Genomic DNA, 27,865 nt, shown 5'->3' with positions numbered 1-27,865 from the left:
AATCTATGTAGATCTTGTTTAAAGTAGCAATTGAAACTTGTAAAATAGACAATGTAAAGGCAATTGAAAGATAAATGGCAAGAATATAAGTGACGAGAATGTAACTTTCTGGAAATGTAAAACTATATAAAACTGTAAAAAGGGAATGTAAATATGTTGTTTTTATACGTACATTCTTAGGCTGACTCGCTTCTCACACACAAATACTTTGAGTAAATTATTGAGATTTTGTACAAAATAAACACCCCGAATCTATACATTAAGATCCCTATATATACTAATTCTATGTAACCGTTTCTAACAAGCTTTCGACCAGAGCACGCCATGTTACGCTATGCATGATTCTCTCTTGTCCTGAAGCTCCACGTGTCTCTAAGTACAACAAATCAAGACAAATAGCAGTTATGCATTCGCTCCAACTTAACTCCTCTGTCGAAGTAATCCCCTTCGTCGAACTAAATAGTTAACTTAGAAAATATTTCTAAGTCCATGTCTAACATCTTCCCTCACAAAGGAGACTTCGACAAATACCATTAATCATGCCAAATTGTGTCGAAGACTTACAACCTTCTCAAACACTTTTCATTAATAACAACGTGGTGTCGAATTTACCAGCTAACACCTCGCTTGCACTTAATTAAGTCTCAAATGACAAACCATTAAAAATTGTTGTTGTCTTCCACCATAAATTTTAATACAACGACTTTAGTGGAGATGATAATCACAAAACAAGGCTGCAATACTTAGAATACAATACTAAGCTAAAAACTTATTTTTTTTTATATTCCTTTAATTACACACATCTTACAAGACTGCAACATCTCTAAGATCTACGATCTTGAGAAAACACACCTTCACAAAGATCTTTAGTGCACTCCAAGATCCCGTCTGCATTAATCTTCACTTGATTCTACCGAGATTCCTTTGTCGGAAGTCTTGATATCTTAATAGACGTTAGAAATTCCAAAATATCTTAGGAAGACTTCTTTTTTTCTTCAATGGAACTCAATCTTCAGAAATCCACAACCTGATTATAATATCTAAAAAATATTAACAAAAACATTAGAACACCTAATGTATCACCTAACAACTCACATTCTCTTATAGAGTTGAACAACACTCATCAACGATGTTTTGTTTGAGGTAAAATATGAAAAAATCTCGCGCAAATAACTATTCTAACTCAAGAGATTAACACTCAAAAAGAGTTTTTCTTCAAGGTTTCTTTGAGACATCATTTTGTGTGAATGATGAAAACTTAAAGTTTATCAAATGTTATTGTGTGATTATCCTTCAGAAGTTACAAAGAGAAAGATTTTATACATGTGCTATAGATAAGACATAAAGATAATGTAAAAATGACCATTTGATTTGAGTCAAAGACAAAATGAATGATTTGAATCTAATGAGATAATGATTTGAATCAAGAGAAGAAAACTCATAATTTTTGCTTGGTAATTCAAATAATGATTTGAGTCATGTGATTCGAATCACACTCAATTATGATTCAAATAAAGAAACCACAATTATTTTTAAAAATATACATTTCATTCATGGTTTGAATCAAACGAGACCATGATTTGAATTAAAACACCTCATGATTCAAGTCAACTAAAGGTGTGATTCGAATCACAATTCCAGTGCCAAAATCCAAAATTTCAAACTTGCTCATGATTTAATTCATTTTTTTTATTGTTTCTTAATTCAAGTCACAAACTTTTTGATTCAAATCATCTTATTTTGACTTCTAGTCAAAACTCCCAGTTTATGCATGCAAAAGAGATTTTAACCTATAAGTGAGTGAAGGACTTATTGTAAGGTACTTAAACGCGATAAAAGAATTATACGACAAGCATCAAAATAGATAAATTGGTACTGTTACAAAAGGAGGAATTTTAATCTCCTCTTTTTTATGTTTGGAAAATATTGAGATTTAAGATCCTCATTGCATAGGTTTTCCTTGCATTCAACACTTGTGCGTGGAAACTTAATGTCATCATCTCACAAACCTTCTTCCCCTTTGACAAAATAAAAAACAGAGAGGCAAAAACAAGACAAAAGAAATAAAATAAATTGTTTACTCAAGGAGATGTTTAAGAAATTGTAATATTGACCGCATTAGATAATACATTGAGATTTAAAGCAACAAAAGAAATCATTTGTTTATGAAACGATCAATGCATGATTCATGAAAAAGAAAAAGCATCTCAACTTCCTTAATTGACACGTATCCAAACTTACCATTTATGATACTGATTGTGGTTCGAGAATCCTAGGGAAGACCTTCAAGGATTACATCCAGATGTTTGAGTACAAAATTTGGTTCACCATTGACATATATTATCCAATTAGGTTTTGAATATGAACAAGGAATTCAAAATCATAATTCTTACAATTTTAAGGCGCGTGTGACATATTCAGATTGAATTTGATGCGACTTTACAATTGTGTGTTTTCGGAAGTAAGTTTAATTTTTTCTCAAAACAAGCACAAATTCTTGTATCTAATGACATGATATAACAAGTGATTATGGATTACAATCATTCAAGTAGAATTTAATCCCGTTGTTCATAGGCTTAAAATGCAAGGAAAGACGAATGTGATTCACATAATCTAGAGTGAAGAATTTGATAGAATTGGAGGATTAAAGATAAAATTATGAAATTTTTGAGCTTTTATCACGTGCTCCACTTGTTGACACCATAAACAATAATTTCCTAATCCAACTTCTCAAAGATTATTTAAAACAAACAAGTGTGTCCTCATCAGTGATAAAAGGGTCGGTTGGAAAAATATCTTAGAAAAAAAAAGACTTTTTTTTACATGCGGTGGGAGGGCTATGCTCAAAACAACAAACACAACTCAACCAATGCCACTAGAGTCACTATGCAAAACATTGAGCATAAAGTCTGGATACTCTGAAAACTCAAGACGCTCTTCTCGATGAGACTTCAAACTGTGTTTAGCCAAGGTGTCAGTGTAATACCCTAGATTGCTTTTAGGGTTACTAACTGACCTCACAAACCAACATGAGTCTTTTTAGCATGCTTTATCCTCACTCCCATGATTTTCGGGAAACTTCCCTGAAGGCCACTCATCCAAATACTACTTCAAGTCAAACAGGTTTAACTATGAAGTTCTTATTTGTTAGGCTATAAAAAATAAGATGCATCTTGTTGGTAGAGGTATTATCAATCAATCCTTATAAGCCTTCATCCAACCATGTAATATGATACCTGCATAGTCTCAGGATCCCTCTCATTCTGATGTGAATTCGGTGATCACTCCTCGCCCTCTTCAGTCTCGAGAGAATGTCATTGTCATGCCTCGTGCAGCGACAACCGCTCCCCGCTCTCGTCGGCCTCGAGTGTTACTTGTCCACTAGCTTCCGCTTGGTTCTTCCTTGAACCACATCATACTCGGAGAGGTCTGACTCTGATACAATTTGTAACACCCCAGTTTGCTTTTAGGACTATCGACTGACCCCACAGACCAACACGAATATTTTTAGCATACCATGTCCTCACTCACATGTTTTTCGGGAAACTTCCCAGAAGGTCACCCATCTAAATACTACTCCAAGTCAAACACGCTTAACTATGAAGTTCTTATCTATTAGGCTACCAAAAGCAAGATGCATCTTCTTTTCCGTAGCCTAACAGATAAAAACTCCACAGTTAAGCGTGCTTGACTTAAAGTAGTAATTGGATGAGTGACTCTCCAAGAAGTTTCCCGAAAAAGCCTGTGAGTGAGGACAAATCATGATGAAAAAGACCCGTGTTGATTTGTAGATGAGTCGGTATTTCTAAAAGCACTCTGGGGCGTTACAGTCAACACACATATTGGCTTTCCTATAAACTTTCGCCACTCTAACCTTCAAAAAGAAAACCATGATAATCTTGATGTTGCGAATTAAATGCATATCCTTTAACTTGTTGACCTTCCCTAGTATTACCTTAGCCCCATCTTGATTATCAACCTGTATTTCAATCCGATTATAACCTTTATTGAGAGCTAGTTTAAGACCTTCAAGAGCACCCAAAAGTTCAGTAGTTAGAACACTACATTTACCAATACTCTTGGAAAAACCACAAAACTAAACACCTTCACTATTTCTAGCCAAACCTCCACATCCAACATCGTTGTTCTTTGCGACAACCCCATCAATATTAATGCAAATCCAATACTTTTCAGGCCTAATCCGCTTCGTATCCACGTTGGTAGGTTCTCTAATGACAACCTTCTTCTGCAGCACCATACTTTAATCGTAGCACCTAATTGATTCTCTTATATCCTCAACCAAGTTATACGGAACAACAAAAGTTAAAATTTGACACAAAATATCTTTATTAATATCATATTAAAAAATTAATATCATATTAAAAATTCACATAATTTATAATTGATTGAGAGAATTCTCAACTGAATTTCTCTTCAAAATTTTACATACTAACAATTAATCAATTACAAAAATTGGATCCAAAAATATAACTAACTTTAGTTAATTTAATCTCCTATTAGGTATATCTAACTCCTGGATATAATAAACTAACTAATTGAAATTAGTTAAACTTTTGATGAAAGAGTGATAGTTTAACAATTAACATAAGGATTTATTCTTATTTTTCTTGATAGAGGATGAGGGAACACTTGCCTCTCCTAAAATAAAAGTTTGCCTCTTCTAAAATAAAAATGGAAATGTTCAGGTGCATGAAATGAACTGAAATTGTGCTTGGACTAAACTCATGACATGTGGTAAATTAATAATCAACCACTTAAGCAGTAAAATAAGGAAGCAAATCAGCTATCACAGCTGTGGATTCAGTTTTCCTCTATACTCAGCTTCTCAAGGAAAAGACAATCTTACCCTCGATTCAAAATCACAACAACCAAACCGAGTCAAAAATCAGCCATAACTAAAATCATAAGCCTATTTTCCATTCGCATCCATTTTCACTCTCTTCTTCGTTTTCCTTTACGCTCCCGAACTTGATTAAATCTTCCACAAAACTGAAAAACAGAGCCTCACATTCATCACTGATCGAGGTTCGCTCGCACTTCATTTCACAATTCCAAGTTTCTTTTCCATTGTTTGTTAGCATTAAATCAAAATGTAAAAGTTTCGCGATAACGCTTGTTATGATTAGGTTATCAATTTTCGTAACGGAACATGATTTATTATTGTGAATTTAATTGTTGCTTTACATTCGGAATGGTTTGGGAAATTCGATTGCTTCGGTTAGGTTTCTCTTTGGTGATTGATTATGTAACTGTGTGTTTTGCGTTTTAATCCACATTATATGTTTTCTGCAAATTCTATATTAATATGCGTTTGGAGTGGTGAATGAGATGGAGATTTGGCTGAATGCAATTGAAAGGAGGTATGGAAATTGGAATTCTTAATGTTAGTTAATGACATGCGGTGGCGGAAAATATTTGTCCACAAACTGAATACTGGCTGGTGGAAGTTATTTGGAATAGATCAGGACATGGATTAGGAAAAAGCTCTGGTGATGTAATTTAAGCTCTCAATTCACAGACTATGATTTGGCTTTTTCGCATTGTTTGTTGTTTACATAATGTCGTGGTTTTATTTGAGATTGCATTGCGTTAGTCACTTTTCTTGCCTTTCAGTGAAGTTATTGATTCGCCTGAGCTAAATTTTGTTATTTACTTATTTTGCATTGTATAGTCTGCTCAAAATCATGACATTTGCAATTTGCCTCTGATCTCAATATGAATTTCTGTTACTGGACATTGGCTGTACTATGAGTTGTTGCTATTTTTGCAAAGAATTAGATGTACTGGATTTACTTGAGTTTCGAGCTGACACGGCCTGGAGACTTGAGAGTTCTCTTGTACAGAAGCTATTATAGTTGTTCTAGAAGCTCCTAGATTGGCGGGGAGATTTTGCGTTTCTTCTGGTATTTGATATCTTGTTGGTGGGTTTAGTTTGATAAGTTTATCCGAGACACGTTTTGAAAATTCAGGGTATGGATTTTCAGAAGTTCAGAGCTGATGGATTAGGCCTAATGTATGGTATAGTTGACGGTGTTTCGGAAACTGAAACGGCCTGGAGACTTAAAAGTTCTCTTGTACAGAAGCTATTATAGTTATTCTAGATGCTCCTGGATTGGCAGGGCGATTTTGTGTTTCTTCTGGTATTTGATATCTTGTTAGTGGGTTTAGTTTGAAAATTCAGGGTATGGATTTACATAAGTTATAGGGTTGATTGTTGAGCATAAAAGTCAAATGTCTATGCTTGACTTTCCAAGGTGTAGGATCTATAAATTTTCTTTTGCAACACTTGTACACTGCAGCAAATTATTCCGTTAAGGTTATCACATCTGTAATGTATCCTGCCGACCATTTTCAAATATAAATTGTATATTTTATTGTGGGGTGGCTTGTGTGGTTGAAGCTGAAGTAAATAATTTATTATAGTATGCCACCTTTTTCATTATCTTAATCACTCCGGGATATATGTGCTATGTTATTGATCATTTTTTTCCATCACAGTTTCGGCAATGCACCACGTAGGTACTGTAGGGAACCCAAATAATTCAACTCGGCCACGCAAGGAGAAGAGATTGACATATGTTTTGAATGATTCAGATGACACAAAGGTAACACATTATTTCTTTATTATATTTATTCCAAAAAATGACCAAGTTTCATGTTTGTCACATCCTGTTTCTTTACCCCAAAGACTTTTTCCTTGACATTTGCCTCAAACTTGTGAACTAGATGAGACTGTGAACCTGGTTGTTTCAGACTGTTTCATGAAAAAAACCCTTTTTAAAAAAGAAAAATGACTTTTGATTTTCAACATTGTTTAAGCTTTTAAAAATAATCTGAATCTGAAAAAAACTGTAATTTGAGTATAATGACAAACTATCAAGTAACTTCTTCTGAAATATACTGATTATTATTATTATTATGAGTGTGATAGACAAGAGAAAATGTTAAATAAGTAATCTTTTTATAAATTTTGAACAAACACAAACTATCATGAACTTTACATAAAAATTTCAAAAATTAATAATCAGTATTATACGATATAAAAAACACTTCTTTTATATTACTGACTGATTGGCAGATTGTGATGTTCTTTTAGTTAATAAAGTTGTATTCATATTTTTTAGTGTGGCCAACATTAGACCATTTGGCTGCATATTTCCTTGCATCCTTATTGTTAATATTTATCACTATTTAACCTTACAAACAATTAAAGCTTCATCAGTATTTTTTCTATACAGTTTGGTACCTGTTACCTTCTGACTTGGTACTTGGCATTTTGCTTCCAAAAGTACATATAATAGATGCTATTTCTGCATCAGCCTTGCTGGTTTTAGTTGAATTTTTTTCAAAATTTGAAGATTTTCTATGTTCATCTATCATCCATATTACTCAAATGTTTTTCCCCCTTTCTGCAGCATTGTGCAGGCATAAATTGCTTGGCTGTACTGAAGTCCGAATCATCTGATGAGTCTGATTATCTTTTCACTGGAAGCCGTGATGGTAAACTAAATAGGTGGACACTCTCTGGGGATGCAGCGACCTGCTCTGCGACCTTTGAATCTCACCTGGATTGGGTAATTCTTCTCTCTCTAATGAAAATTTTCACTCACACTACAATTGTCTGGTGACCCATGGTTTATTAAGAATTACCTCATGAACTCAATTTTTTTTTTTTTACTTTCTAGGGTTAGCAATGATGCTTTAGTTACACTACTTCCTCCCTTTAGTCTCCAATAATTTCTTAAGATAGATATGTTAGTGAACTTCATGTTAATCATGTAGTAGTTTTATCTCTTAAACACCAAATTTGATGATCAAGTTTGAAGGTACATGTGAAGCAGCACGGGAAAGCTATTCACTATGCTATGTGCAAATTATATATTGTTCTTGGGAGCCTAGAATATATTATAGCAACCCTATATGCGAAGTGGGATTAACATGAATATTATTTTCCTATTTCTAGTCTTTTATCTGCAACGATAGTCTGTAGTTGTTCAAAGATTAGGTGATACCAAATTTTATTTTTATATATTTTAGGAGCTCTTAGAATTTGGGTTTAGCGCGTAACTCAACCCCATAAATCGACTTGTAAGATGAGGTCTGTCGAAGCTTGTAACTACTACCTATGCCATCTTTACCGTTAGTGGAACTTTCAACCAGTGTATGCAGAATTGCGAGTCAACACGTGAACTCGTCCGATCCAATGTCCCTATCACATGCCGGCATGCTGCGATTCAGGTGGGATTGTATGTAGCAAACTCGACGAACTCACACGAGTTAGGAATCAAACTCATTTTGAATTCAGAGATGTTGCACATATTCTTTTTGAGGTTTTTTTAAAATAAAAACCCTAATTTTTTAAAACGGGCCTCGATATGGGTCGGGTTGTATATTTGTGAAAAAACAGAGAGAGAATGTTATGAATGTGCTTGAGATCCATTGCTCTCAGCATAAAGCTTTATTTATAATCATTTGTTACAACTTACTAGGGTAATACATAATTATGTGCAATTTACAAGGAATTAAACTAATACAGTTTACCAAGATACATAGAACCTAGTAAACAATGTATTAACTACTTGGAAAATGCAGAATTAATAGAAAATGCATAATTAATTATTTTAATTTCCAACACTCCCCCTCAAGCTGGTGAATAGGTATTCTCCATTCCCAGCTTGGACACAATTTTTTCAAAATTAGGGCAGCTCAATCCTTTGGTGAAGACATCCGCAAGTTGACCTTGTGAAGGAACATAAGGAGTGCAAATCAAACCGCAATCAAGCTTCTCTTTGATAAAATGTCTATCCACTTCAATATGTTTTGTTCGGTCATGTTGAACTGGATTGTGAGCTATACTAATTGCTGACTTATTATCACAAAAGAGTTTCATGGGTCCATCCCATTTAATCTTCAAATCCTCTAAAATAATCTTCAACCAAAGTAATTCACAAATACCTTGTGCCATAGCTCGAAACTCAGCTTCAGCACTGGATCGAGCCACAACATTCTGCTTTTTACTTCTCCAAGTTACAAGATTTCCTCCGAGAAATGTACAATACCCTGTAGTTGACCTCCGATCAGTAGCTGAACCCGCGTAATCAGCATCTGTATATGCCTCAAGAGTAGCACTCCCATTCCTTTTAAACAAAATCCCTTTTCCAGGAGTTCCCTTGAGATATTGTAAAATTCTATGAACTGCAAGTAAATGAACTTCCTTTGGATTGTGCATAAATTGACTAACTACACTTACAGCAAATGCGATATCTGGCCTAGTGTGGGAAAGGTAAATTAATCTTCCAACCAATCTTTGATACATTTCTTTATCTACTACCGCACCTTCTTCCACATTACCCAACTTATGGCTTGGATCGATAGGACTGCCCACGGGTTTGCAAGCAAGCTTACCTGTTTCCTTGAGCAGATCTATGATATACTTTTGTTGAGATATGAAAATACCCCTTTTTGAGTGAGCCACCTCTATTCCTAAAAAATACTTCAGCCTTCCAAGGGTTTTAATTTCAAACTCTTTTGCTAAATGTTGAGTCAAGACTTGTTGCTCTTTCCAATCATTTCCAGTCACAATAATGTCATCAACATATACCAACAACACTGTTACTCCCCCTGAAGTAGAGTGTTTAATAAACAGTGTATAATCTCCATTACTTTGTTTGTAGCCTAATGTTGTCATAGCCTTAGAAAACCTTCCAAACCAAGCCCGAGGTGACTGTTTCAATCCATATAATGCCTTTTGCAACTTACAAACAGAATTGGCAGCAACCTTTTTTGTATATCCTGGTGGGACCTCCATATAAATTTCTTCCTCAAGCTCTCCATGTAAGAATGCGTTTTTCACATCGAATTGTTGCAATTCCCACCCGTAATTGGCAGCAAGGGATAATACAACTCGAACCGTATTCATCTTTGCCACCGGGGCAAAAGTTTCCGAATAATCAATGCCATAGGTTTGTGTGAAACCTTTAGCAACCAGCCTTGCTTTGTACCTCTCAATTGTCCCATCAGCCCTGTATTTTACTGTATACACCCACTTGCATCCAACTGGTTTCTTGCCTTCCGGCAAAGTAACCAACTGCCATGTCTTATTCTTCTCTAATGCCTCCATTTCTGTATCCATAGCATGTTTCCAATTTTTATCAGATAATGCCTCAAAAATATTTTTGGGAATTTGGATGGTATTTAAGTTTGCAAGAAAGGTTTTATGGGTCTTAGAAAATTTTTGAAATGAAATATAATTTGAGATAGGATAGAGTGGCTTTTTTGTACATTCTCTAATGCCCTTTCTAATGGCAATTGGGAGGTCATGGTTATCTTTAATTTCTGAGCTTCCTATTTCAATATGTGGGGCTGGAATATCATGTAAAACAGAAAAATCAGAATCTGTTACCTGTGTTAAAGGATTTGGATCGGTCTCTTGGACATTTGTTGATTCGGGAATGGCCTTTAATCTTCTTGTATACACTAAATTCTTTCCAAACTTGTCAATTTCAACTCTGTTTTCAGCCAGCATGTCAGTTTCAGCCCTGTTTTCAGCCAGCATGTCGGTTTCAGCTCTGTTTTCAGCCAGCATGTCGGTTTCAGCTCTGTTTTCAGCTAGTGCTTCTTTCTCAAATCTGTTTTCATTCACTGCTTCATGAGAATTCACTGCTTCATGAGAATTCATTTCAAGATTAGGAAGAATAAGAGTTTCAAGAGAATTACCCTTATCTTCATTAAGAGGCTCCCCTTGAAGATAAGGTTGAGTGAAGTAGGCTTCTCCTTCATGAAAGGTAACATCTCTAGACGCAAATAATTTTTTTGATGGAGGGTGGTAACACTTATATCCTTTTTGAGTAGTAGAGTACCCAACAAAGACACATTTGAGAGCTCTTGGATCAAGCTTTCCCCTACCTTGACTATGGATATGAACAAACGAGACACACCCAAAGACCCGTGGGACAAGATTATTAGTGGTTGAAATGTTTGGATAAAAGGACGAAAGAATATCCATAGGACTCCTTAATTCCAACACTCTAGAAGGTAGCCGATTAATTAGGTATGTTGCTGTAAGAACAGCTTCTCCCCAAAGATACTTTGGAACATTATTTTGGAACAACAATGCCCGAGTTTGGTCAAGAAGATGACCATTTTTTCTTTCAGCAATTCCATTTTGTTGTGGGGTTTTTACACAAGAGGATTCATGAATTATTCCTTCTTTTTCACAAAAAGGAGTAATGACATGATTGAAGAACTCTTTCCCATTATCAGATCTGATTCTTTTGATATTTGTACCAAACTGATTTTTAATCATTGAGAAAAAAAGTGGAAGAGCGGTACTTACTTCAGATTTATTCTTAAGAAGGAACAACCAAGTTACTCGGGTACAATCATCAATGAAAGTAACGAACCATCTAGCCCCAGACACACTTGGAGTAGCAGATGGCCCCCAAACATCAGTATGGACAAGATGAAAAGGAATTGTGCATCTTTTATTATTCAAAGGAAAAGGTACACGCTTATGTTTTGCAATTTCACATACTTCACAATGAAAAGTCTCATTTTTCACTTTAGAAAACAAAGAAGGAAACATAAATTTGATAACTCCAAAAGAGGGGTGTCCTAATCGACAATGGAAAAGCATTATTTTCTCTTTGTGGTAACAAGCTGATTTGGTTCTTCAAGATAGTAAAGGCCATTCCCTTCTCTAGCATGTCCAATTGTCCTCCCCGAATCCTTGTCCTGGAATACACAATGGTGGTTGTGAAAAATTACAATACAAGATAAATCTTTAGTAAGTTTTTGTATAGAGACTAGATTTGTGGATAATTTTGGAACATGAAGGACATTTTTTAAGACAATGGAAGGAGTTATTTGGATGTCTCCAATACCAGCCACTGTTACTAGAGTACCATCAGCAGTGGAAATTTTCTTATTACTAGGACTAGGGTGATATGTCGAGAAGTACTTGGATGAAGGTGTCATATGGTCCGTGGCTCCTGAATCTAAGATCCAAAGGGAAGTAGAGAGTATATTTGAGGCATTAAACCCGAATGAAATTGGAAGCATACCTGAATACGCCAGAGTACAAGTACCTTTTGGTTTATCCAAGCTATTAAGGAAAGCCTTCATTTTTTCAATCTCTTCTTGGTTAAGGCTGTTTAATCCAGAATTATTTGAAGATTCTGCCTTGTTTTCTTCAATTTTTTCAGCAACATAAGCCCTATTATTTTTTCGAGATACACCTCCGGGAACGCCTCCTCTTTGTCCTTCTTCACGACTAGGAGGCTTTCCATGCAACTTCCAACACTTCTCACGAGTATGTCGCGGCTTATTACAGTAAGTACACCACAATTCGCCCTTCTTTTCCACCTTTGCTTGTCCACCACCTTTAGGATTTTCAACTATCATGGCTGAACTTTCAGTAGATGGAGTATCTAGCATTAAGTTTCTTCTACTCTCCTCACTTCTTACGATTGCAACAACTTCATTTAAGGAAGGAACTTGAGGCTTTCCTAGAATCTGAATTCTTACCTGATCAAATTCAGAATTTAATCCCACAAGAAAGTCATAGACTCTATCTTGTTCAATAAATTCCTTAAGAACTGCTGAGTCTGCTGCACAGTGAGTTTTTATCACTCTATAGTGATCCAATTCCATCCAAAGAGACTTCAATTGGTTGGCATATTCTGTGACCGATTTATTTCCTTGCTTAGCAGCAACTGTTTTCACCTTCACATCATAAACTTGGGCAGCATCTTTGGCCTTCGAATAAGTTTGCTCTATTGCATCCCAAATATCTTTTGCAGTGCTAAGAAACATGCAAGTAACACTAATCTCCGAAATCATTGAGTTCCATAGCCATGCCATAATCATCGAGTCTTCCTCATCCCATGTAGTAAAAGTTGGATCTCCCTCTGCAGGACCAGTACCAGTTAAGTGACTGATTTTACCTTTTCCTTTTAACACAGTACGGATAAGTTGGGCCCACTTCAAATAATTTTTCCCATTTAATCGATAAGAAGGCTGGATGCTCTGTAATTCTCCAGATTGGTTATTCTGGACTTGAGAACTTCCTCCCTGAGCAAATGGATTTACAATCTCCTCCTCCATAGTATTTTAGTGCAATAAAATGTACAAACAGCGGCTGGACAGACAGCTACCGGAAAGAAGAAATAGTGTTTAACTGACAGACCTTGACAGCAAGAGTTGTCCAGTCAAGATTTAAGGGTTTGACAGCATAAAAATGCCCAGTCAGATTTTCTAAAGAAGGATTAGCAGAAGCAGAGTCTCCTAGATTAGGAGCTCTGATACCATGTGAAAAAACAGAGAGAAAATGTTATGAATGTGCTTGAGATCCATTGCTCTCAGCATAAAGCTTTATTTATAATCATTTGTTACAACTTACTAGGGTAATACATAATTATGTGCAATTTACAAGGAATTAAACTAATACAGTTTACCAAGATACATAGAACCTAGTAAACAATGTATTAACTACTTGGAAAATGCAGAATTAATAGAAAATGCATAATTAATTATTTTAATTTCCAACAATATTCAAGCTATCTGAGATATGTATGGAGGGGTATCGACTAGTGTGCGGACAGAGGGTGGCGAGACACATAATTTCCCCATTATAATAGGTTTGCAAATTGCATAGGTTCAACCCTAATTCTCTATTTTTTTACTTTAAAATTTTGGATGAACTCATGAAATACATCAAAGAGTTAGCACCGAGATGCATATTTTTTTACTGATGATACAATTCGTTCAAAGTTTTAGCTACTCAATTCTTTAGTGAGAATATCTGCAAGTTGCACTTGTGAGGACACATCAGCCCAAATGTCTATCAATCTCAATATGCTTAGTTCGATCGTGTTGAACTCAATTATGTGCTATAGTGTTAGCTGACTTATTATCATAGTAGAGTTTTATAGGTCTTTCCCATTTGATTTTCAAATCTTTTAAAATAATTTTGAGCTAAAGTAATTCACAACGGCATTGTGCCCTGACTTGAAATTAACTTTCAACGCTAAAAGGTTTTACTACGTTTTGCTTCTTACTCCTTGTAGTCACAAGATTTTCTCCAAAAAACGTGCAGCATTCTGAAGTGGATCTCTTATCAACAATTGACCCTGCATAGTTTGCATTAATGTAGACCTCAAGGGCTGTATTTTCATTTCTTTAGAACAAAATTCCTCTTCTTGGAGTTCCCTTGAGATGCTGCAGAATTCTATGAGCTGTTTGTAAATGGATCTTTTCTAGACAGTGCATGAACTGATTACCCATACTTATGTTAAATGGATCTCTTCTAGATAGTGCATGAACTGATTACCCATACTTACAACATATGCAATATTCGGTATAGTGTGAGACAAGTAAATTAATCTCCCAACTAGATTATCTAGTGCGACATCTTCTGAATTACCCAATTTAAGATTTGGATATATAGGAATGCTCGCAGGTTTACACGTTGTTCTCCCTGTCGCCTAGAGTAAATCTGTATGTATTTTTGTTGAAATATAAAAATGTCTTTCCAGGAATGTGCCACCTCGATTTCTAGAAAGTACTTCAACTTTCCTAGAGTTTTATTTTAAACTCCTTAGCCAAACAATGACTCAAGATCTGTTGCTCCTTCCAATCATTTCCACTCATTATAATGTAATCCACATATACTAACAAAACTATTATTCCCCCTTATGGCGAGTGTTTGATGAACAAGGTATGATCCTCTTAACTTTGCTTGTACCCCAAAGATGTCATAATCTTAGTGAATCTTTCAAACCATGCTCGAGGTGATTGTTTTAGGCCGTATAACACCTTTTTCAATTTGCAAACTATATTGTGAGGTACATTTTAATCATACTCAGGTGGTACCTACATATAAATCTCCTCCTCAAGTTCCCCATGTAAGAAGACATTCTTCACATAAAATCAATGTAAATCCCAACCATAATTGAAAGCAAGTGACAAAATTAATCTGACTGTATTCATATTCGCAACCAGAGCAAATGTCTTCAGATTGTCAAATTCCATAGGTTTGTGTAAACCTTTTGGCGACCAGCCTGACTTTATATCTTTCAATTGATTCACCAGCCTTATATTTTTTGGTGTACACCCATTTGCATCCAACTAGCGTATTTCCTTTTGGTAAAGTCACTAACTCCCAGATTCTATTCTTCTTCAATGCATCCATTTTGATATTCATGGCTTGCTTCCATTTTTCATTTGACAATGCCCTAGAAACATTAGTAGGTGCGGAAGTAGCGTATAAGTTTGTAAAAAGGCTTTACGGGTAGGTATGGGTTTTCGAAAAGAAAGATAGTTTGAGAGGGGATATAAAGGCTGTTCGGTGCATTTTTTGGTTCTTTTTCTAATGACAATTGAAATATCTAGATCATCATTGTTGTTTGGGTTATCATTTTATCTTGTAATTCAAAAGAATTAATTACCTCATTTGAAGGAGTTGAGTTAAGAATTAATTACCTCATTTGAAGGAGTAGAGTTAAGCTCTTGAACTTGTATCGAGTCAGAAATGGCCTTTGACTTTCTCATGTAAACCAAATTTTTTCCATATCTTACATCCACTCCAAGTCCAAGTTCAGCTACGTGCGAATTAGATTGATTTGACCCAGCTCCTAATTCTTCAGTCTCAAACAGGTCTGGTACAAGTGTGTTTAACTTGAAACTAGAAAGATTGGGTCTATCTGACTCGAAACTGGAAAGATTAGGATTGAGTGCATTTAACTCGAAACTTAAAGATTAGATGTATTTGACTCGAGACAAGAAAAATTGAGTGTATTTGATTCACGACCAGAATGACCAGATGTATTTGACTTAATACTAGACAAATTGAGTGTATTCGACTCAAGACCACAAATATTAAGACTTTCAAGCTTATCTTCCCTAAAATTCTCCCCCTGAAGATATGGTTTAGTGAAGTACAATTCCTCCTCATGAAAGATAATATCCCGTAACCCAAAATGTTTTTTAGATGGTGGATGGAAACACTTGTGTCCTTTTTTAGTAGAGGAATACCCAAAAAAAACACTTCTTAGGGCTCTAGGATCGAGTTTTTTTCCTTTATTAACTATGCACATGGAAAAATGAGACACACTCAAAGATTCGAGGTTTAATATTACTACTTGCTGACAAATTTGGATAGAAGGAAGAAAGAACAACCATAGGAATCTTGAACCCTATTACTCTAGAGAGTAATCGATTAAAAAGATATGTGCTAGTAGAACAGGCTCTCCCCATAAATTTTTGGGAACATTTTGATGAAAAACAATGCTCAGGTTTGGTCTAATAGATGCCCAATTTTTCTTTCGGCGATTCCATTTTGTTGTGGTGTTTCAACACAAAAAGACTCGTGAACAATTCCCTCTTTATAAGAGAAAGAAATAAGAACATGATTGAAGTACTCTTATCCATTACTAGACCTAAGCCTTTTGATGTTTACTCTAAATTGATTTTTAATCATATAGAATTTTTTTGGAAAAACATTACTGATATCAGACTTGTTTTTTGGAATAAAAACACCAAAGTAACCCATGTATATATAAAAGTCACAAACACCTAACACCGGTTACATTTGGATTGGTAGAGGGACCCCAAACATTTGAATGAATAAGATAGAAGGGGGAAAGACTTCTTTTGTTGTTTAATGGAAAATGTAAACGCTTATGTTTAGCAAACTCACACACATCACAATGAATACTTTCAATATCTACCTTATTGAATAAAGACATAAAAAAAACTTTAATGACTCCAAAAGAAGGATGACCCAATCCACAATGAAAAAAAAAGATTTTTTTTTAGAGTACTGACTTTGACATAAATGAGTGATAAGTGGACTTTTGTACACTGACCTGGTTCTTCTTAAAAAGTCATACTACAGGATAAATCGCATGTAAGTTTTTGTATGGAGACAAGGTTCATGGATAGTTTTGGACATGGAGGACCCTTTTTAAGATTCTAAAATGATTTATTTAGATATCTTCAATGCCAACTACAATTACAAGAGTACTATTTACACTATCAACTTTTTTTTATTATTGGGCCAAGGGAAATATGTGGAGAACGGTTTCGAAGAGGCTGTCATGTGGTTTGTGGCTCCCTTGAATCTAATATCCAAAATAGGCTAGAAGGTGTTTCTAAGACATGAAATCCAAATGAGAGTGAAAGCTTACCGGAATACGCCACACTACAACCTGATGATTTTTCCACACTCTATTGACCATGAAGTAACCAGAGAGACCAACCAAAAAAAAAGATTCGATGAAGAATTCAATCCAAAAAATGTAGGGACAACGATTGGTACTATACAAACGATTACTGAAAAATGTGCAGAGTTGTACCGACGGCGGCAGGAAACTATACAAACGACTTCTGGAAAGTGTATGGATAGTGGTTAACTTGAAGAACTTGACAGCATGTAGTGCCAGTCAAGATTTGAGGTTACTGAAAACAAAAGTTGTCCATACATAAGTTCTCAAAAGTTATTTGCGGAAGTTGTCCCCAAGATTAGGAGATCTAATGCTATGTGAAAAATAGGAATACATTTTTTTTTGAATGTGCTTGTGTGAGCAAAAACACTCTTAGCAACCGTGATATTTATACACACTACATAATTAGTTACATGTTATATTTACAAGGAGAAATAGATACAAATTCAACTCCCTAAATGCATGAATCTAAACATACATAAACCTAAAGACTTGAATGCTTTTTAATGAGAAACCTACAATAAATTTAACTATTTCCAATAATACACGGATTCCCTAAATTTTGTTTTCCTCTTTTTCCGCAATTTATTTTGTAGAGTACATTTTTATTTGTCTGCTGTGTTTTTTTTTTTTGGGTTATAAGAAGTCAAAATTTAAAACCACTACCGGGATTTATAATTTATTTTAATACTTAAATGCCAACTTTCATAGTCACTGAATTCCTGTACTTCTCTTGACTGTTGTTGCATCATGTTCCATTTTGGGCCTTGATAGTTTGATACTTCTTTTACTTGAATAATTTCCTTCTTTTTTGGTCTAATTTTATTTTACTAGTAATTCCAGTAAGTAGTTTCTTGAGATCTAGCCAATCAATTGTTTATTCATCAACTTTTTACGATCCTAGTCATTGTTCAACTTATATATTTTTAGTTTAATTCCAAGACCCTTGAGCTTGCATGCAGCATTAATTAGGTATTGTAATACTGAGCTTTTTATACCAACTAAAACATCACAATTTTTGGCACATGCAATGAATTAGCTTAACGTACTATTAAATTTTTTAAGTGTGTTTTCTTAACAGGTAAATGATGCAGTTCTTGTGGGTGATAGTACGCTTGTTTCTTGTTCTTCAGATACAACCCTTAAGGTTTGTTGAGAGTGTTTATGGTAATTTGTTGTAATCAATCCATGTTCTTTGACTGTGATAGCAGCACTGATATGCTTGTTACTCCTATTTTGGCTGCTGTATGTTTGTGCCAGACATGGAATGCCTTGTCCACAGGAACATGTACTAGGACGCTCTGCCAACACTCAGATTATGTTACTTGCCTTGCCGCATCTGAAAAAAATGTAATATTATGGAACTTTCCATGCTTCTTAAAGTGCGTCAAGAAAAGTTTCATTTTCATATTTTCTGTGTTCATCATTGAATTTGATAAATTGTTTGATTCGATTTAAAGTTTGAATCTTATCAAATCCATTTTCTGATCCTTCAATAGTGTCGTGAATTAATAGAGCAATATTGTTGCCTCTGGCGGCCTTGGTGGGGAGGTTTTTATATGGGATATTGAAGCTGCACTCGCTTCAGCTGCAAAATGCAATGATTCTATGGATGACGATGCTTCAAATTGTGTCAATGGTTCTGGCAACTTATTGCCAATGACAAGATTACGTACCATCGGCTCTAGCAATAGTATATCCATGCAAACTCAAACTGAAGGATACATTCCGGTTGCTGCCAAAGGCCATAAGGAATCTGTTTATGCATTGGCAATGAATGAAGGTGGAACAGTTCTTGTTTCCGGTGGTACAGAAAAGGTACTTCGTTACATTCATGTTCATGTCTATGTTCTAACTGTTTGTGGCTTCTGTTATTAACTTAGAATTTTAAGGGGCATTTGGTTTATATTGGTTTGTGCAAGCTGGATAATGGGTTGTTGTTTCACCATTAGTATGATTTATTTCTTTGCTTTTAATTTTTTTCATTTCTCTAGGTTGTACGTGTTTGGGATCCAAGATCTGGATCAAAGACTATGAAGCTAAAAGGGCATACAGATAACATTAGGGCTTTGCTTCTGGATTCTACTGGCAGGTCTGTCCAGTAATCTTACATTTTTTAGTCTATAAACTTTACATATATATTTCTTAAACTCTCCTATGGCCCCTCCCCACAAATACCGAATTTCTTCTACTTTGGACAAGTTACTGTTTACAAACATTAGAGTTAGGAACATATTTATGAATTTCTCCCTATCTCTTTCTTCTTTTGTCATTTTCTTACTTATTTTTTGCAACAAATTAGAAAAAAAAACATATATAGCACGTTTAAACCCCTATTTTCATCCGCCAAAGGTACACAATATAAGCATCATCATTTTAGTACTCAATATTTTTTCGTCAATTTAGTCTCAATAATTGAAAATGTAACCATTTTAGTCCTTTTGTTACCTTCTATTTGAAGGCTAGTCCATTATCTCCATGCCTTTCCTTACCTATGAGAGAGCCTTCTAAGTAAATTTATGGTAACCAAAGGACCAAAATAATGTCACTATTGAGGGATATTTTATGACAAAAATCTTGTGAGGACTGAATCACTGAATTAATGATGGTTTTAGAGACCTAATATTATATGGACATAGAGGATAAAAATGACGATTACTAAGACCTAATATTTCTTAGGCCATGTTCCAACAAGTAGCTATTTAATGGGTAATAGTATACTGAACTTTTTTCCGGAACAAAATGAATTAGTTAATATACTGAATTTGCGAGGAATGAATTATGGAATTGACGATGCTTGTATCTTTAGACTTGGAGGATGAAAATGATGATTACTAACAATTAATATTTTAATTGACAATCTTACAATGGGCTGCTATTTGATTGGCAACAGTATACTGAACAGAATGCTCTCTGATTTTCTTTTCTGTTGCATATAGTTATTTTAACTGCATAATTATGTTAGCTCGAATTAATACTTTTCTTCCTACAGCAGCTGAGATGATTCTAACATTTATCATTGTAGGTTTTGTTTATCAGGATCTTCAGACTCTATGTTAAGGTGGTGTACATTTTTTTGTTGACAATAAGATGATGTGTGTGTATGTGTAATAGTAATTTATATTGTTTATTAACAAATGTCACATGTTTCTTTGTAGGCTTTGGGATCTCGGTCAGCAACGGTGTGTGCATTCTTATGCCGTTCATACAGATTCTGTTTGGGCTCTTGCTAGCAATTCAACATTTAGTCATGTTTATAGTGGTGGTAGAGACTCTTCTGTGAGTGCAATTTTTTATAAAAATAAAATGAATATTTTAATTATTGTGACTTGAATTTTTGCGACGTCTCGTTCTGTTCAACTTGAGAAGGTCATCTTCTGACCTATTATTTGATTTGTCCAGTTATACTTGACAGATTTGCATACTAGAGAGAGCATTTTGCTTAGCACTGGGGAACAACCAATTCTTCAAATGGCTTTGCATGATGATAGCATATGGGTTGCATCAACGGACTCGTCAGTTCACAGATGGCCTGCTGAAGTATGCAACCCTCAAAAGATTTTCCAAAGAGGCAATTCCTTTTTAGCTGGAAATTTGTCATTTTCAAGAGCGAGGGTGTCTCTAGAAGGATCTACCCCTGTATGTTGTGTTTATATTTATTTCTCAAAAATAATAGTCTAATTTTGGAATATATCTAAACATGATAACAACTCAAACAAACCTCCCTGATTTAAACCCTTTATTATAAGGACTGCCAGCTTATTATTTATACAATATTTACGCCATAATCTTCCTGAATCTTTTTCTTTGCAACAGATTACCTGTTTCGGCACAGGGCCACTAATAATTTTTCTTTTTATTGACATTCAAATATAAATAGGTTCCTGAATATAAACAGCCTACATTGACTATTCCCGGCATCCCTGCAATAGTACAACATGAAGTTTTAAATAATAAGAGGCATGTACTGACAAAGGTATTCACGGTGCTGTGTTTTGTGTTATTATGCATAGTATGTTAATACTGTCACATGTTCCATTGTATAGTTATCTTCTGAGCTGATAAACGGATCCTTTATAGGATACTTCTGGTTCAGTGAAGTTATGGGAAATCACTAAAGGTGTTGCAATTGAAGATTATGGAAGGGTGAGAGTTTGTTTTACTTTCATTTACTAATCTAAATGGATGTGTTGTCTGATAGGGAAAAACCTTAGTTGTACCAATTAATGTTTTCAAAGTTCAACTGTAGCTGGCAGGTCTCATTTGTAATTCAAAATAGCTCATGCTTTACATGTGAACTATATAGGTACCATTTGACGAGAAAAAGGAAGAGCTATTTGAGATGGTATGATTGCATGTATTTGTCATCAGCAATTCTTTTGCTTTTTGAAATGACACTTGTTATAAATATATTATTGTTTTTGTTCTGGATGGTTTATATTTTCTTTCCCTACTATTTCAGGTTAGTATTCCAGCATGGTTCACAGTGGATACCAGACTTGGATGTTTGTCTGTACATTTGGACACTCCCCAGTGCTTTTCTGCAGAGTTGTATTCACAAGAGCTTAACATTGTAGACAAACCCGAAGATGATAAGGTAAGTGAACATATTTTCATAAGCAATTTGTTTTCCTTTTTCTTGAATTTCTTATCTATTGGTATTTTCCCTAATTTCAAGTTGTTGGTATGTTATTATCATCAGTGTTGTTATATGCCAGCCATGGCATTGTTAAGAGTCCCACATCGTACAATATATGACCTGAACATGTGCTTATAAGTGGGGGTAATTTCCACCCTACTAGCCGGTTTTGTAGGGATGAGTTAGGCCCAACCAGATTTCTTAACATGGTATCAAGAGCCTCGTTTAAGATCCGGCGGGCCACCTATTATGGTTTCCGCTATCGGGCCACCCATCATTTATTTCCACGCTCCAGTTGTCTAGTCCTGGGCGTGAGGGGGTGTGTTAAGAGTCCCACATCGGACAATATATGGCCTGAACATGTGCTTTATAAGTGGGGGCAATCCTCACCCTACTAGCCGGTTTTGTAGGGATGAGTTAGGCCCAACCACATTTCTTAACAGGCATAACAGATTTTTGGACAACCGCCATAGGAAATTTGTCAACCAATGCCCATCCTGGCTGTGCCATAGGCCCCAATGAGTGGTTTATATGGAGGATTAGCTTTCCGCCATTGACGACACTAGTTATCATTTCGGCTGTAACAAATGAACTAATGATTTCCAGTTTATTTAATTGTTTACGCCATTCATTTTGGGGATCTTTTACCATCAGTGAAGCATAATGAGTTTTCAATTTTAATTTGTTCTTGTTCAATCTGAATAATGCTCACCATGTTACTATTATCACTAATATCATAGTATTTATTATATGCTTCTACATTTTCAATACGTAGGAGGCAGCATTCTCATAATTCTTACACACCAAAATCAATGCTTATTTATACATTCATACATTCATGCAAGCATGCACGCAGAAAGACACACACACACACATGAAATATGGAAGCAGCTAATGACTCTTCCTTTTACCCTACAGATTAACTTGGCCCGAGAAACACTGAAAGGGCTCTTGGCTCATTGGTTGAGAAAACGAAAGCAAAGGATGGGAACTCCTGTTTCTGCCAATGGGGAATTATTATCTGAAAATGAAAATGGTACTAAAAGTCTTTCACATTCAAGAGTTGAGGTTGATGGAAGTTCTGTGAATGAGGCTGTGGTTTATCCACCTTTTGAATTCTCAATTGTTTCCCCTCCTTCCATTATTACTGAGGGAACACTTGGAGGTCCATGGAGAAAAAAGATTACAGATTTAGATGGAGCTGAAGATGATAAAGACATCCCCTGGTGGTGTCTGGACTGTGTATTGAATAATATATTACCTCCTAGAGAAAATACCAAGTAATTTTTTTCTTCCTGTTTAATTATTTATTCTCTAAATTGTTGCATGTAACCCATTCTTGTAGTAGCAAGAGTGAAAGATTGCTTGTGGGTCATGGTAATTTGCATTTATTGTCATAGCATGATCTAACTATTTCCTTAATCTATTATTTTCATTATTATTAAGGCTCAAAGCAACATCTTTGGCATGTTCTGGTGTTTTTAAGGTCATATTTTCCTTGTCTTCTGTGTAAGACCTAGGTTGACTCTGGATAGTTATATATAATGGTTGTACTCTATACACCTCCAAAAAATATGGCTGTACTTTATTATAGTAACTATGATGGAAATCAACTTCTGATTTTATTGAGTTGTACTTTTGTGCTTCCTACTAGTCAAGTTGTCGCTTGGTTTTATGCAGTTCTTACAGCATCTTTAAGCATTTTTCGCTCTCCTAAAATGATGCATTACTTTTCTGCATTTAGAAAAATTGGAAGAGTATTTATGGTTTCAGTTTCTGATCACAATTGTAATTTTATAATTCTGGAAACCCCTATGATTATTATTCATGGGCCAGTTTTATACCGTTCTCTTTAATAATCATATTTTTATCATAACCTTTGCAGATGCAGTTTCTATTTATATCCCTGTGAAAGCTCTAATGTCCAGATCCTCACTCAAGGGAAGCTAAGTGCTCCACGTATATTAAAAATTCACAAGGTAAGTTTTAATATTTCTTATTGACAAATGGGAAATAATAGTTTTGTGTGCTTTTTCTGTTTTCCTTTGAAGTTTTTCTTCATTTCAATATGAAAAGATAATGTGCTGAAGCAAGAAAACGATGTGCTGTACCCATATCCTTGAATCTATCAATTGCTTTTAACATCAAATTTAGGACAATGCATTTCATCTTCATTGAAGTTGACTTTTGGGTTGAGCTTAACTCAACCTTACATTATCGGTTTATAAGATGAGTATTATCCAAGCCTCGTAATGACTATCGTGGCCATATATTTGGTAGGTGTGAGATCTGAGATCTCAACACACCTCCTCACGTCACGTCTAGTACTCTCATGTGGACATTTGGAGCATGGAGGACAAATACAGGTGGACCAATAACACCACATACACAACTAGGACTAGACATCGAAAGCGAGAACAAAGTGAACTCCTTTCCCAACCCCAAATTTCTAAAAAAACACACATTTGTTCGGAAGTTACTTTCGGATGGAAAAACAATGCTCTTGTTATGAAGCATTCGTCCGGACAGCATATAAACAGTGTTTTTTGCAGAAGCAAACTTCCGATGTAACTTTGAGGGTCGGAAAGTAAGTTCCTTGGACATACATAAACATATTTAGGTTAGGTTTTGATCTATGAAGCACGGACACCCTGAACACGATCCCGACACTGACACGGTGACACCGGTAATAATTTGAAAAGATGAATCAATTATGCGTAATCACATGTGTCGGTGCAGGTGTCCGACACAGACATGGACACCTTTTTTTAGAGGTGTCGGTGTTTTGATACCATCATAGAATCTATAGGCTGAGTCTAACTCAACCTCACAAAACCAATTTGTAAGGTGATGACTCCAAACCTTACTAGAACTCCCTTATCCATATCTCTAAGTTGGCGTGGATCTCAACAACTTTGTTTAATTTGTCCATCCCAGATAGAAAATGAAATATGGGAAAGGAGGCAGAGTTCTCAATTGCATATGCTGGGAAGCTTCAACTTGCATGGTGGATTGCATGTTGGTCACTGAAAGAAAATGAAACAGTATATTAAATAAGCATAAAAAGAGTGATTGCAAATAGGTGGAAATGATATACATGTTTTGGAAGAAATAAAAAAAGTGACAGAAAAAGGAATAATACAGTTTAGTTTCCACAAGGATTCATTGCTTTGTTTTTGGATAAATTTTTATAAGAAATTTTTCTCCTGCTCAATATGCATTTATTAATGATTAACTCTTTTTTGTCTAGGTTATTAATTATGTGATAGAAAAGGTGGTGCTTGACAAACCTTTGGATAGTGTCAATGTTCAAGGTAGTTTTCCCCCTGGAGTTGCTGGATCGAATTTACAGCATCAAACAGTTGGGGATGGTTCTTTCCGATCTGGGATTAAACCTTGGCAAAAACTTAGACCTTCTATTGAAATATTGTGCAACAATCAGGCAAGTTATATATTCTTATCAAGGTAGTCATATATTTAGTTTTTTAGATGCCAAAATTGAGCATTTCATGCTTTATTTGTTTAGTTGGCCTTCTCTTCAATTTTTCTTTATGCCTTTTAGAATCCGTTCACTTTCCTTATCGACATTTTTGGTTACTCATTTTGTTGCTTCCTGCTAGTAAAAATTTAAAGACAATTCCGTCCGATGTACTTTTATGTTTTAAAGCTACAACTTTAATCAGTTTCTTTTATCCTCGGCGCATAATTTACTCAAAGAAGTCTTTGTTAACAGCTTTGAAAATATTTTGGTCTAATTATCGTGAAAACCAGTTTAAATACCTTACACCATGATACGTTAAAATGATCAGGTAGAAAAAGTTCTCTTATTCAACAGGAATAATACTTTGCAGAAACTTTAAGCATCTTCTAGGATATGTTCACTTGTATGATGAGATGAACAGATCTTGATGTATATATTTTTTTGTAAAATTATTTCCAGGTATTGCCTCCAGAAATGAGCTTAGCCACAGTGCGAGCTTATATATGGAAGAAACCAGAAGACCTTGCCCTAAATTACAGAGTAATTCAAGGGAGGTGATTGCAAATTGTGCTTTCGTCGATGGTGATATAGCATCTTGAACTTTGCTTAGGTACGAATATAATGCTTTGGTGGCATATGTTCTGGCATTTTTTTCCCTCTTGTTTACCAACTAGAATGACGAAGGAAGACGTTAGTAAAATGCTACTTGGCAGTCTTTCTTTTATTGATGCCTATATTGCTCTCAAAATTGAGAAGGCTTTAAGCCATTTCCCTGTTGCTTGGCTGCTGAGAAATAGTGAGATTATGATACCCAAATTTTATCATTATAACTTTCTCTCAATTTATAGGAAAGTATTTCTGCAAGTTTTGCCAATGCTTGAATGATGATAATTGGCATCACCCTTTGGAAGAATTAGGATAGAATGCATATAAATACCCTCTCCTTGTTATCCTTAATTTTTCTTCAATTGATGTTTAAGCAAGGTTCGCAGACTTAATTATTATTAGCACTTGCAGGTTTTCTCGTGATTGCGTTAACACTTCAGGGCAATGATTCTTAATGGGGTGCCTACTTTGATGAGTACCATTGTAAGAGATTTGTTTGTTCTAAACTCACATTGATAACCAAATTTAGTGGCACTATTCAAACCTGCTCAAATAGATTTTACTATATTGAAATTTGTGACTAATTCTTTTTGAATTACATCTAGCTCGAACATATTTTCAGTCGTCATGACCAGGACTCGTCAATTTTGTGTCTGCATGATAAAGAAGGTTTTCTAATTGGCTCCAGGGAGTATTAGTAGGGGTCATCAAATGCGTGTTTTCCAGGAAGTAGGTAGTAAATTTAGGGATGGAAACAAAATAATTGTACATTTGATCCGTATGTTGAATACCTAAACATAGAAATTATGTTCTATAGATGTATTTTCCTTCATATTTGTCTCTGCTCTGTTTCTTTTTTAATAAAAAAATTGGCTATTATTAATTGCAAGCGCTATTATTTTCATTTTCTTAAAGAATCAGTCACCCTCTATTTGAGTTATTTTTCTTGGAATTTCGTAATACATCTCATGTCTTTCTAGTGCACTGTGGAAATACTAAAATGTTCATAGATTTGGGAGATGTATTTTTGAGCGCACCAAACATTTACTAAAACAACAATTTTTTTAGAGATGCATATCCGAAATATTGTCGGATAACTATTTCTGGAATTTTGCGCAGCAGAAGGCAAAAAAACATAAATGAAAAACACCAATTTGACAAAAATCAAAATACTTTTGATATCATAAAATCAACAATACATAAGAGATTTTAACATAGATCAAACGTTGCACTTTAATATTCAGGTGGACGTTGTAACATGTTGATAATATCATCGACTGATATTGAAACAGCACATCCAACTCAATTAGAACTTTTGATTCTAAACGGAAGAAGGTTGTCCATATAGCCCGCAAATTAGCGACAATCTTTAGCTCATGGTTGTTGAATTCAAGCTCCCCTTCTTTGTCAAAGGATGGTGAGCGGTACTCGATCTTCACAATTTTGTGATTGTCACCATATGGTAGAAGGTCCTGCAGGGTGTATTGCAGATCTTCAAGAGGGGTGTACTCGGTGATCTTAAATTCTCTTGATTGTGTATTGCCGGTAAAGCGAACATTTCTAACAAGACAAATGATGTTCACTTTGGTTTTTGGTATGAAACAATATGCCAAGTGAGCTTATTTATAGTAGTTAGAGGCTAACATGGAACTCACAAATCCTATTTTGTGACAGGGCACGTGTAAGAACAAAATTTGGTTCTGCATATGCCCTTAGGTTTTGATGATAACATTACATGATATCTTAAAGAACAATTTAGTACTATAATATTTTATGTCTAACAGGTTCTAACTCTAAAGAAAAGGCGTGTGACGTCATCGGATTCTGAACACAACACACTTCAACTCTGGAAAAAATCACCGTCTTTACAAATTCAATGAAGTTCGAGAATGCTTC

The 27,865-nt window shown here is 35.1% G+C and overlaps 1 protein-coding gene across 3 annotated transcripts; it reads left to right on the top strand.

Annotated features, from left to right (window-relative positions):
- The first annotated feature begins 4,831 nt into the window (after positions 1 to 4,831).
- Positions 4,832 to 26,889, top strand: LOC131644126 (uncharacterized). Of its 3 annotated transcripts, XM_058914535.1 has the most exons (20): positions 4,832 to 5,046; positions 6,520 to 6,626; positions 7,437 to 7,595; positions 18,325 to 18,390; positions 18,504 to 18,593; positions 18,759 to 19,061; positions 19,238 to 19,335; positions 20,269 to 20,304; positions 20,402 to 20,522; positions 20,646 to 20,882; positions 21,124 to 21,219; positions 21,324 to 21,389; positions 21,550 to 21,588; positions 21,706 to 21,840; positions 22,801 to 23,162; positions 23,768 to 23,861; positions 25,133 to 25,324; positions 25,823 to 25,973; positions 26,381 to 26,452; positions 26,575 to 26,888. In XM_058914535.1, exons 2-18 carry the CDS (start codon positions 6,528 to 6,530, stop codon positions 25,919 to 25,921), a joined length of 2,292 nt encoding a protein of 763 aa, XP_058770518.1. In that variant the 5' UTR covers positions 4,832 to 5,046; positions 6,520 to 6,527; the 3' UTR covers positions 25,922 to 25,973; positions 26,381 to 26,452; positions 26,575 to 26,888. The 3 variants fall into 3 exon arrangements, with proteins under 3 accessions (XP_058770518.1, XP_058770520.1, XP_058770519.1); XM_058914537.1 differs by having other exon boundaries at positions 5,020 to 5,046; positions 26,381 to 26,889; XM_058914536.1 differs by lacking the exon at positions 4,832 to 5,046 and adding an exon at positions 5,082 to 5,515 and having other exon boundaries at positions 26,381 to 26,889.
- The last annotated feature ends 976 nt before the right edge of the window (positions 26,890 to 27,865 follow it).

This window comes from Vicia villosa, linkage group LG1 (assembly GCF_029867415.1).
Source record: "Vicia villosa cultivar HV-30 ecotype Madison, WI linkage group LG1, Vvil1.0, whole genome shotgun sequence".
NCBI classification, from domain to species: domain Eukaryota; kingdom Viridiplantae; phylum Streptophyta; class Magnoliopsida; order Fabales; family Fabaceae; genus Vicia; species Vicia villosa.
This window is presented reverse-complemented; position numbering and strand designations above follow the sequence as displayed.